The sequence below is a fragment of the Triturus cristatus genome, chromosome 11 (assembly GCF_964204655.1).
Source record: "Triturus cristatus chromosome 11, aTriCri1.1, whole genome shotgun sequence".
NCBI classification, from domain to species: domain Eukaryota; kingdom Metazoa; phylum Chordata; class Amphibia; order Caudata; family Salamandridae; genus Triturus; species Triturus cristatus.
In genome coordinates, this window is record NC_140594.1 from 991,469,283 (window position 1) to 991,481,886 (window position 12,604).

Sequence of the window (12,604 nt, forward strand, 5' to 3'; positions counted from 1 at the left end):
TATTTGCCAAAAGACATAGTAGCCAGCTATAGTGCGGGAGATGACATCGCCAAGTGGCTAGCGGCCTATGAAGTCTCTTTAAGAGTCCATGGGGTTCCAGAGAAATATTGGGGAGGGGGATTGTATAAATACATGCCTCCAGCTGGCAGGGATACATTATTGGCCCTGGAGCAGGATGAGCAGACCCACTACCCCACCATGAAAGTGGCGCTCGTGAGGAAGTTTGGACTAACACCCGAGAAGTACAGACAGAAGTTCCGGGGTAGCCACAAACTGGGCACACAGAATTGGGTGGATTTCCTGGACTATGCAAAGAAGGCATTAGAGGGTTGGATACAGGGCAGCGAGGTGAGGGATTACGAGGGGTTGTTTGATTTGATGTTGAAGGAACATCTGCTCGAAAAATGTTTCCCCGAACTGCGTCAACACCTGGTGGATAGCAAGCTGACCAATCCCCGGAAGCTTGCTGAGGAGGCGGACATTTGGGCTAGTACCCGGGTGTCCACAAGGGGGACTGGAGGGGACTCTCAAAAGACCGGACAGGGCGCCCCCCCAGAAGAAAGAGGGAGGGGAAAAGAAAACGGAGTTCTCTAAAGGCCCCCAAAATAGTTTCCAAGGGAAGGGAACGGGATTCACCCCTAGGGCTAACCCACCCAGAAACCCTAATCCTGGCCAGAGTCAGCAGCCAAGGGTTGTCCATTGCTTCGAGTGCGGTGGTGTCGGACACTATAAGGGAGATGTGAAGTGCCCGAAAAGACCACCCCCTCCCATCGGAGGAAAGGCCCCCGGAGTAGCTAGTGTAGTGCTCGGGGAGGAGATGCCTTTAGATAAGGGAAGGGAGTGGGCGGGTGTCACTTTAGTGTCCCTGGGAGAACGGGAGATGGTTCCTAAGATCCAGGTGCCCGCAAATACCACAAAGTATGGGCAGTGGGTCACCATCAACGGCCAAAGAGGGGAGGCTCTGAGAGACACAGGAGCCAGTATGACTATGGTACGTAGCCAACTGGTGTCTCCAGAGCAGGTAATTCCCGATGTACTCCACCCTGCCGCGATGGCTGACTGCAGAATGGGCCACTATCCGGTGGCCGAGGTTCCATTTGAATGGGAAGGGGTTGCAGGGTTGCTTCGAGTTGCCGTAAGCCCTGCCGTGCCAGTCGATTGTCTGCTGGGGAATGACATGGAGCATAATGCTTGGAAGGAGGTGGAATACCGGACTCATGCTGAGATGCTGGGTACACCTGACTGGGCCTGTGTCAGCACAGGGTCTGCGACTACCCGGAGGGGGAGTTCGTTTAGGCGGGAGCCTGGAACAAAGGCACCGCCGGCTGCCGACCAAGGGAAGAACCGAGGGCAGGAGGAGCCTGCCTCGGCATCCGCGCCCCGTGTGACGGATAGGCCACCGGAGGTGGTGGACCAGGAGTCCGCGGAGGGGGATGTTACCGAACTGGAGAACCTACCCATCCCGGCCGAGTGGCACGTGGAGGGAGGGCCGACCAGGGAGGAATTCTGCAAGGGCCAGAGGGAGTGTCCTACCCTTGAGGGACTGAGGCGACAGGCCGAAGCCCAGGCAGCAGGGAACGTTGAGGGGAATTACAACATTTACTGGGAGGATGGCCTCCTCTACAGTGAACCCAAGGCACCCATGCACGGAACGTCACGGGCCTTGGTTGTCCCTCAACGTTATCGAGCCTTTCTCCTGGAATTGGCTCATGAGATCCCCTTGGCAGGACACCTGGGGCAAGACAAGACCTTTGCCCGGCTTGTCCCGCACTTTTATTGGCCTCAAATGAAAGTGTCGTCCGACACCTACTGCCGGACGTGCGTGTCTTGTCAAGCCAGTGGGAAAACAGGGGTGAAGCTGAAAGCTCCCCTGGAACCACTTCCTGTCGTTAGCACCCCCTTTGAAAGGGTGGGCATCGACATTGTGGGTCCGTTAGATCCGCCTACTACAGCTGGTCACAGGTTTATCCTGGTTCTGGTGGATCATGCCACACGGTACCCAGAGGCTATACCTCTGAGGACCATTACTGCACCTGTTGTGGCTAGGGCCCTGATGGGAATCTTTACCCGAGTGGGTTTTCCCAAGGAAGTTGTGTCTGACAGGGGGACCAACTTCATGTCAGCATACATGCGGGCCATGTGGAAGGAGTGTGGAGTGACCTACCGGTTCACCACTCCTTACCACCCGCAGACCAATGGTCTGGTGGAGAGGTTCAATAAAACCTTGAAAGGCATGATCAGAAGTCTGCCTGAAAGCCTGCGGAGGAAATGGGACGTCCTCCTACCCTGTCTATTGTTTTCTTACAGGGAAGTGCCACTGAAGGGAGTGGGCTTCAGCCCCTTCGAGCTTTTGTATGGGCACCCTGTGCGTGGACCTCTCGGCCTGGTGAGAGACGGATGGGAAAGAACTCCCAGAAAGCTTCCCCAGGACGTGGTGAGCTACATGCTGGCCTTCCGGAGCCAAATGGCTAAGTTGTGGAAGCAAGCTTCTGACAACTTGGAAGCCAGCCAAGCAGTGATGAAGGCGTGGTATGACCACAATGCTCACCCGGTGGAATTGGAGCCTGGCCAGAAGGTGTGGGTGATCGAACCAGGAGAGCTTAGCGCCCTCTAGGATCGCTGGTCAGGACCCTTTGAGGTGTTGGAGAAGAAGGGTAAGGCTACCTACTTGGTGGATCTGAAGACCCCTCGCCAGCCCCTACGGGTGCTGCATGCCAACCGCCTCAAACCCCACCATGAGAGGCCCGAAGTCATATTGCTGATGGTGACTGACGGAGCAGAGGACGTGGAAAGCGAGCCTCTCCCTGACTTATTTGCGTCTCAAGAGAAGGATCGGTTGGTGGAGGGAGTGATTCTCTCCCCGTCCCTAACTCCTGAACAGCAGGAGGACTGCCGCCAGGTCCTGCGGCAGTACTCTTCGTTGTTCTCCCTTGTTCCGGGTAGGACTCACCTGTGCGTCCATGATGTGGACACAGGAGACAGCCCACCTGTGAAGTCAAAGATCTACCGGATGACAGACAAGGTGAAGGCCAGCATTCACAGTGAAGTCACTAAGATGCTGGAGCTAGGAGTGATTGAACCTTCCAGTAGCCCCTGGTCCAGTCCGGTGGTATTAGTACCAAAAGCTGTACCACCGGGTGCCCAACCGGAACTGAGGTTCTGTGTGGACTACCAGGGACTGAACTCAGTAACCAAGACTGATGCTCATCCGATTCCGAGGGCGGATGAACTGATTGACCAGCTGGGAGCTGCCCAATATCTGAGTACCTTTGACCTTACTTCCGGGTACTGGCAGATCTCTTTGACTGATGGAGCTAAGGAAAGGTCAGCCTCCTCCACGCCCAAGGGCCACTACCAGTTCTGCGTGATGCCCTTTGGGCTCAAGAACGCACCTGCCACGTTTCAGCGTCTGGTGAAGCAGATCCTCACTGGAATGGAGAGTTTCTCTGCTGCTTATCTGGACGACATTGCCGTCTTCAGTAACAGCTGGGAGGATCACTTGCGTCACCTGCAAGCTGTTCTCCAGGCCCTGAAACACGCTGGTTTAACGATTAAGGCCAGTAAATGCCAGATCGGGCAGGGGTCGGTAGTGTACCTTGGACACTTGGTGGGTAGGGGAGCGGTGCAACCCCTCCTGGCGAAAATCGAGGCTATCATGGCCTGGGAACCCCCCAAGACTCAGACTGAGGTCCGAGCTTTTCTGGGCCTCACCGGATATTACCGCCGCTTCGTGAAGGGGTATGGGACCATTGTGGCCCCCCTTACGGAGCTTACGTCCAAGAAGCAACCTCGACGGGTAGTCTGGACGGAGGCTTGTCAGCAGGCCTTTGTGAAACTGAAGCAAGCCATGTGCGAGGCCCCGGTCTTAAGGGCCCCAGACTTTTCCAAGGAGTTCATTGTCCAGACGGATGCATCGGAACATGGCATTGGGGCAGTGTTATCGCAACTCAATGAAGAAGGTCTGGATCAACCCGTGGTCTTCCTATCCCGGAGACTACTTCCCAGGGAACAGAAGTGGAGTGCAATAGAGCGTGAAGCCTTTGCAGTGGTATGGGCTCTGAAGAAGTTGCGGCCATACCTGTTTGGCTCGCACTTCCTAGTTCAGACCGATCACAGACCCCTTCGGTGGCTGATGCAGATGAAGGGGGAGAATCCCAAGTTGCTAAGGTGGTCTATCTCCCTACAGGGAATGGACTTTCAGGTGGAACATCGGCCTGGAGTGGACCACGCCAATGCAGACGGTCTCTCAAGGTATTTTCGCCTTAGTGATGAGAACTCCCAAGGGGTTGGGTAGCTCTCCCCACTTTCAGCTGGGGGGGACGCGTGTTAGACCTGTCAGCCCTTTGGGTGGTCCCTCCTCATCATTATTTATTTTGTCCCACTTCTGCCTCAAACCCTGTTATAATTTTTCCTTTTTGGGAACCACCAGACTTTTTAGTGTTGATGCAGGGTCGGGGAGCCATTTTCCCTACCCCTGGAACTTCTGTCTGAGGGCCTGAGACACAAAATGGTGGCCACCCATTGTCACCTGTGACATAACCAGAACCCACTGGAGGTTTCTAGAACCTCCTGGAACATTCTAGAATCCTGTGATAGTGGGAGGCAGTTTAGAATGTTGAGAGGCCATCTCAGAGTGGCAGTTGGCATCTGACTTGAGAGGAGAGAGGACAGAGATAGAAGGAGGTCGGAGTAAGGCAGCAGAGGTGGAAACCAGTGCTTGGAGTGGGGTCCAGAAACCCACCCTTGATGCTAGTCCCTACTGACCAAGCCCAGCCTAAAGCCCTGTGTGGGACCAAGACCAGAAGAACCATCTTAAGGAACTGAACATTTGGAACAGGCCTTAAAGAGGAAGAACAGCAAGCTCCTGACCTGTTCAGTGGTGTCCTCCTGGAGTCCTGACGTCGAGAAGCCTGGAGACCTGGGGCCTGAGGTAGAGAAGCGGCGCTGACAGAAAGCAGACGTCGTACCCGGAGCCGCCAGAGGTCGAGTGAGGGCGCCGACGGAGGTCGTGGAGAGGCGCCGGAGGTCGAGTAGAGAGTCACCCGAGGTCGAGGTGAGGCGTCGACGGGGGAGTGAAGTCCGCCCACCGGAGTCGCCGGAAACTGAGGTGAAGCGCGCCGGAGGTCGGGAGTGGAGATCGCACTCCGGAGACACCCGGAAGCGGTGAGACCGTGTCCCTGCGACATCGAGCCGAGACCGTCCAGCGACATCGAGCCGAGGCCGCCCAGCGACATAGAGTCGAGGCCGCCCAGCGACATCGAGTCGAGACCGCCCAGCGACATCGAGTCGAGACCGCCCAGCGACATCGAGTCGAGACCGCCCAGCGAAATCGAGTCGAGACCGCCCAGCGAAATCGAGTCGAGACCGCCCAGCGACATCGAGTCGAGGCCGCCCAACGACATCGATCCGGAGCCGCCTCGCGGCGTCGACACGGCGCCGAGCGGAGCCGATCATCGTGAAAAGGACAGTAAGTGGTAGAGGGGGCGTCTGAGGCCCCGTGGAGCCCTAAAAGACCATCCTAGGGGTTAAAGGGGTGTTAGGACCAGCCTGGGAGTGCCAGGGGTGAACTGAGACTGGTACAGTGACCTCCGTACAGGGCTGTGTAGTTTGGAGGGCCAGATCTTTAGGTTACCCTTGTTCTGCCTCAGCTTAGGCCCCAGCCTTGACCAATCTAGGTGGGACACCCCCATGCCATCCAAATGACCATAAACTGTGTATGGGCAAAGTAAGACCAAGTGACCTCATGAAAATGATCTGAACCGTAATTGTCATTGATTCTTTTACCTTATTTATTGAAGGTGCTTTATTGTCTTCCACTAATTTATTCTTGCACTGTATTTATTGTCTGACTGTATTTATTTGCCGTCTGTATTTATTGCACATCTATTTATTCTTTGCTTAATGATGACCTGAACCTATTTGTTGAAATTCCGAAGTAGCATTGTTCATTTGACCTGCTCTTTTGAAGGAAAATCCTATTGTATTGTATTTATGATGTGAAGCCTGCAACTAAGAGAAAATAAGATAAAGACATATATATTTTCATCTTGACTTCCATAATTTTTACGGTGTAGTGTCGTTTTTGGAACGCATGAACGCATGGTTATTGTGAGGGTGTGACGTACGCTTAACACAGTGCCTGACCCCCAACCGCTCGAGCCAAGCTACCACTGTGCTGGGAACCTGGTGACTGCTAACCCGGTTGCCCGGTTTCCAACAAAGGAGCACTAAATTAAACTTAGAGATGCATTTCTGAGACCGTCTAGAATCAATAAACAAGCATTGGCATAGCCAATAGGTCTTGCCTTTGGGACCTTATAAGTGTTTATTTATCCAGCACAATATCCTTGGTGCAACAACATCAACTGTTGCATGTATAAACACTTATAAGGTCCCAAAGGCGAGACCTATTGGCTATGCTAATGCTTGTTTCAGATGGTCGGTGCCAAGCATGACTTTCAACCATTATTATAATTTGATGTATTTTGTTTCAGGTCCTCTTTTTGGTCGTGTGAGGGAAGTACGTTTGTTAGGTGGTGTACCAATCTTCTAATATCACTCTTTTGATTTAAATCATAATACATGTACAGTTATAAATAGTTATTAATTTGTGCAGGTGGCTGCAGGTCGTTTGGCATTGCAACTTAATTTTGGGGACTGGAACTTTTTGTGCATCATCAGATTTTGACCGAGAGCAAGAAAGAGCAAAAGAGAATTAGGAGAAAGAAGGAGGAAGCAAAATATGAGAAAACAGTGACAAAGGGAGAAATCTGAGATGAGAAACAGACTGCAAAAGTAAGATAAAGAGACAGGATGTGCAGGGTGGTGAAAGAAAGTGGCATGAGGTGGAAGCAAAAAGATGCTACATTACTATGCAATAACCACAGCATTTGCCAGGGCTGGTGACAGACTCCTTAAAAATACTTTTGGTCCGTGCACTTACTTTTTATCCTTTTTACTGCACTTATTTTTTATCATAAAAAAAAAAAAACTAAGCTCTGGTTATTGAAGATGAATAACTTGCATACATTCTCCCGACAGTGCACCAGGGTGTTGGCCTCTCCTTTCATGTACATATTGAGGCTTATGCCCTGGCTAGCATGGAATCAAGTCACTCCAGATCATTATGGACTCTGTCTTCAGCCCTGTAAGTATCCCTACAAATTATTTGATTTCAGATATGTTAGTCTAATTAGTTCAATGAAAGCAGAGAAAGACCATAACACCCAGAGTGTGTTGGGTGATCACAAGAAAGTTCAGGACTGGACACAGTGTGTTTGTGATGACTTGGAAAGAGGTGGGCATCCTACCGACCCTTTTTGAGACCCTTACCGTCCACAGAGTAAGAGGCCGTGTAGGGGCAAGTCCATCCGGGATTGGTCACTGCTCAGTTACATCCCCATATGGGAGCCTGAGGGAGTTCTAGGCACTTGCAGTAATGGACGTTAGTCTGGTCTATAAGACTGTTTTCCAGGGTTTAATGGGATGTTAGTCTTAACCTCATAAACGCTGTTTTCATTTCAGTATACATTTTGCATCCAATAAGTGTGACAAGAAAAACTTATTTTTTACTAAAGTTGCAGTAGTCTGGACTTTCTTCAAGAGGTGGGAAGATTAGTCTGCATTCAACTAGTCTAAACCCGAATTACTAGTCCTCCGGATCTTGTTTTCCTTTTACTTATGCCCACTATTGATCACCTGCAGTTTTTTGCTTTTCTTTTTTTTAATTCTAGAAAAGTATATTTAGAAACTGGTCTTAATGTGCTTGATCTGAGGAGTGAAAACGTGTTTTCATTGTGAGTGTTTCAGTCGGTTGGTTACTACTGATGGTTCGCTGACAATCTTTATAGAAATCGGGGCTCTACTTTGTTGCTTGGATAACACCCACTTTACATGTTGGAGATGCCACTTTAAATCTGCTGCCCTAACTTCGTTCTGACTTGTATTTAAAATGTATGTCTTCTATTGAAATGAGTGTCACTCCACACAATGCAGTTTTAGTCATTAAGTGTGGACGTAGCTATTAATAGTAACTTGTTCTGCATGTTGGAAGTACTGCCGATGCTCAGTCCCCTCTGACATGTGAATGATGACCCCCCCTACCCCAGCCCTTCTGCCTTTAGAGACGCCGCCACTGCCCCTTTTCCACTGTGCTTTTTGCAGCACTGGCCCTCTAGTGGCCACCCGTTGGAGCCTCCCCCCCCCCCCCCTGCTCTGCCTCCCTCGTGAGGCCGCGCCTCAGGGAGGGGAGGCCCCAATGGGAAGACCGCGACGGCGCCCCGTTAGTCCTTCGGGCGGTTGGGGGGCCTGACCAACTGGGGGTGTGCCATAACACGCTCCGCCCCCGTTAAAAGGGGCGGGAGTATTAGACAGATCACGTGATCCAAAGGAGGATCTGAAAAAAATGTGCCGCACTGCCGGTCATCGACCCACCGTGCGTGCTGGCTCGCAAGGCGGGCGAGCAGCGAGGGGCTGCTTGCCCTGGATCGCCCGTAAGATAACCCACTTATCGTCATACTTATGTTGTATGAAATAAACCTGCAGCAGTTCTTCACCCATAACGAATGTGTCAGTGTAATCTTTGGGTGACGTCTGTGCATGCGTGTTGAGTGTAGCGGATTACGGTGTGGTCACTATGTTAGTGAAATGTGTTGACATACTGTATGCACAGAACACACGTGTTTAAGGTGCGTAGAATGCAAAGGACGTGAGTTTACATACTGTACTAGCAGGGCACATAAAAGGTACTTAGAGTATTTGGAGAGAGTAGGGGCAGCCCAGGCAGGAGGGGCTGGGTTTGGGCAGGTTGAGGCTCCTCGCTCCTGTCACATGGCTCTGTAATGAGATCCCTCACCTTCTGAGGTCCCCGGCCGAGGACACACGCAGACAGACCGGCGAGCCCAGCTGCAGCTGCACAGAGAGGATGCTGCTGTAAGGGAGGTCCCTTTGCCGCCTTCTCCGCCCTCACACCGCTGCCACCTCCCACCGCCGTGCTCTGTGTGTACACCAGTAAGAGGAGCTGTGAGGGGGCGGTCCGGGCAGCCCTGCGTGCTCACACAGCGGGAGCCTAGGAAAGCTGCCCTGGCCCTGGGCAGAGCAAGGAACAAGCACTTCCTGCTACACACCAGTAACTTTTTTTCTGTGCGTGATGACGAATTCCCGCCGATCCTTTATTTTCTTATTTAGTCTTTGCTTAAAAAGCAGAAATTGTTAAAGTTAAAGTGCGGCATCTTACCGACAACGGAGCTCCAGCAAGCTCTTTAAACAAGGAGGGAGGGGGAGAAGGGAGGGGGGAGTGAGAATGGAGAGCATGGTGGAGGAAACAATGAAACCATTAACAGCGCGGCGCTTGTAAAAGGGGGCCATGCTGATTATGTATGCTGATTATGTATGCTTGTGTGTGGGTGTGTGGGTGTGATGCTCGACCTAAAAAGTAGTCCCTAAAATAATATATAAACACTCACAGTAGAGGATGTGGTCCGTCGGCTAGACTGCCGACTTTGGTGCTGGAAACCAGGGTTCGAGCCTCGGGGTCGCGTCCACATCCTGTGATTCTGGGCAAATCACTTAATCTCCCCGTGCCTGAATAGGAATTGTAAATACGGTGCTCATGTACAGCGCTCCAATACCTTCAGGTCGAGTTCGCGCTATATAAAAGATGCAAAAAAAAAAACCCCAAAAAAACAGTGTAGGGAAACTGTAGTTGGTCGGTGCTGCTTCCTACAAAAACGGAAGTGACATGTCGGATCAACAGCCAACAGTAAGCAAGATAAGAAGAGCAATGCCAGAATCAAACAATGGCATGCGACAGGAGAAATTACCCTACATATTGTGTTTACTATAGATCTTGCGACAGCGCATGCGCTGTCTATGCAAGACCTAAAAAATGAATGTGTGAGGTAAAGTGTGGTGTGTAAGACATTATAGAATATATTTCTTGAGCATGTTTATCTTATGGAAAACAGTTGAGCTATTCAGGCCTCAAAGGTAGCATCACAAAGGTCTTGTTAAGAATACATCTTCTTAAGAAGACTGAGGCATGGAGCATTATTATAAAAACATAAAGAGTAAATTAAGGAGAGGATGTAGTCTTACGGCTAGAGCAGTCGACCTCGAAGTTGGTGAACTGGGTTCGAGTCTCGGCAACATCACTCAACATCCTGTGATTCTGGGCGAATCACTTAATCCCCTGTGCTTAACAAAAAAAAATGAATGTGTCCTTCTGTAACAAAACTCATGCTCATGTGAAGTTCTCTGATACCCGATTTCTCGGGTCTAGTTCGCGCTATATAAAACTCTGGAAAAAAAAATGTGTTTTAAACTAAACTATGTAGATAGAACATACTCAAGCATTCAAAATATTATGGGTAATACCAATATAGACTTACTTAGAAACATCCTACATCTGCCCAATGGCCACATTGGTTGTAAAAGTCATGTGCCATTGTAATTCTGGTTTCCAGCTAGGACACATTCAGGAACAATCTAAAGTCTGTTTCTTCCATTTGGTCTGAAACCATGAGTGGGATATTGTAAAAATCAGCACCTGTCGGTTTTCCTCTTTAAAATAAAAAACATCGTGGATTCCAGAGTCTTATGTATTATGATGCACTTCAAAAACTACACCTGGGTGTGCTTAATCTTTCCAATACATTTCTGGCTTTCTAGATTTCTAATGAAGAAAGAAACAAGCTCAAAAACTTCAACCCGTTGTGGCTAATTTTACAAATGTTGGTTAGCACTTGCGACACCCCACACTATATAACCTATCAAGTATGTGTGATTGTTATTACATAACATTAGTGATCATTCTTATTTGTTCTTTAGATGTTTTCTGTATTTTACGTGAACATTATACACATCAGTGTCCCTTTGTCACAGCTTTTAAATATTTGCTCTACAATTATTTATTTGCTCATGCAAGTCATTTACATTAGTAGTTTACATTGTAGTATGCCTTATTGATATTGTGGAAGTGTTTGGGGAATGGCTCTTTTGTATTGATTTTAAAATAAGTTCTGTTTCTTTCAGATTAATTCGTGTGACCATTACGGCTTGATTTATCCATGGTTAACTATAATGTTGCCAGAATCATTACGTGAAGCATGTAACCTGGAACTTACCAAATTGCAGGTAACGAACCAGCACAATGCACAAGCCCTTCAAGCTATCAACATCTACTAAATATCGTACGTATGTCTTAGCACGAGTAAAATGCTTTATATGCGGCCATGCTTTCAGATTTGAAAATCTTGTTTACATTTTCGGGTGGCAAGGTAAGGGAGGTAATATCAATTTAAAGAAATAGATAACTATCAGAAAGATGACTGCTGTTACTGTCTCATATATATATATATATATATATATATATATATATATATATATATATATATATATATATATATATATATATATATATATATATATATATATATATATATATATATATATATATATATATATATATTATCGTTTATACATGCCTGACAGCTCAAAACATGTAGTTTGGAATGCCTAAACAAGCCAGTAGCTATCCCTTTACAGCTTTCCTTGTTTTTATTTGTCATAGATTATGCATAAATAGGTGTGTTGTCATGGCCTAAGGCACTGGACTGGGAGAATGGAGTAAAAAAATGTTTTAAAAAAAATTATCTGGCCTAAGAGAAACCACGGACGTGGATTACCTTGCTCATGCCACCCATCACATGCTTAAGTCCCTAGAGCCCCCTAAGGGCCCCAAACTCTGTTCATTATTCTTTTACATTGTGTTCCTGGAAAGAGACACCTTTGTAGCTGCACTCCATATTTGCCTCTTCTTTCAGAATATGTTTTGTTTACTTAACTGTTCTTTAAGCACCTTCTGAGGCTCTTCTTGTGATCTATTCGGCTAGTGGCCCTGGTTTCTTCTCATCTCCTCTTAAGGAACCCTTTCTTCAAGAGAAATATCCATACTCAGGGCATTGGCACACCCAACATTTGTTTTTAAATTAACATGCGTTGTGTGCTTTATACTTTATTTTCAATTAGAAAATGAAATCTCAATTTTAATGTGACTCAGAGGCTGCATTTGATTGTAAAGTATGGTACCAAAATATTGTAGATTCAATATCATGTTGCTAAACTATTGTAGATTCAAAATGAAGGGACTGAGGGCTTTTCTATGAGGTCCAGCGTATGCGCCCAAGTAGTAGATGCACACAAGAAAGTACGAAGTTCCTCAGTGGATCACCAAAAAGAAATATTTTGATCTATTTGGTTTCCTAAGTGGAGACAGATAGGCAGGTAGTGCTTTAGGAGGAGGGGAATTTCTCCTTGTGGAACTAGGGCCATCACACACCCAGCAAGCTAGGTGTCATGCTTCATCATATGGGCCTGCTCCTCGTCGGGTCGGCGCTGCAGTACCCGACGGGCTCCCATAAAGGGGCTCTTTAGCGGAGATCTTTTGTTCCAGCCGTAAAGGTGCAGTGGGGGTAAGGGGCCTAGTGAGTGTAGATGTAAGTGAAATTATTAAAACAGATGAGGGGATCCCGGGGTAATTTTATTTATTCTGGTGGAACCCCAGTCTGATTAAAAGAAAAATAGGGTAGGGGACAGGCAAGCCAAA

General features: G+C 48.5%; 1 protein-coding gene across 1 annotated transcript in view; it reads left to right on the forward strand.

Moving 5' to 3' along the window:
- The window catches only part of HPS3 (HPS3 biogenesis of lysosomal organelles complex 2 subunit 1), a 472,707-nt gene that overhangs the window by 430,292 nt on the left and 29,811 nt on the right, over positions 1 to 12,604 (forward strand). Inside the window, exon 14 of the mRNA XM_085635071.1 lies at positions 11,032 to 11,133. Coding sequence (XP_085491197.1) covers positions 11,032 to 11,133 — 102 coding nt within the window. The remainder of the gene's footprint in view (positions 1 to 11,031; positions 11,134 to 12,604) is intronic.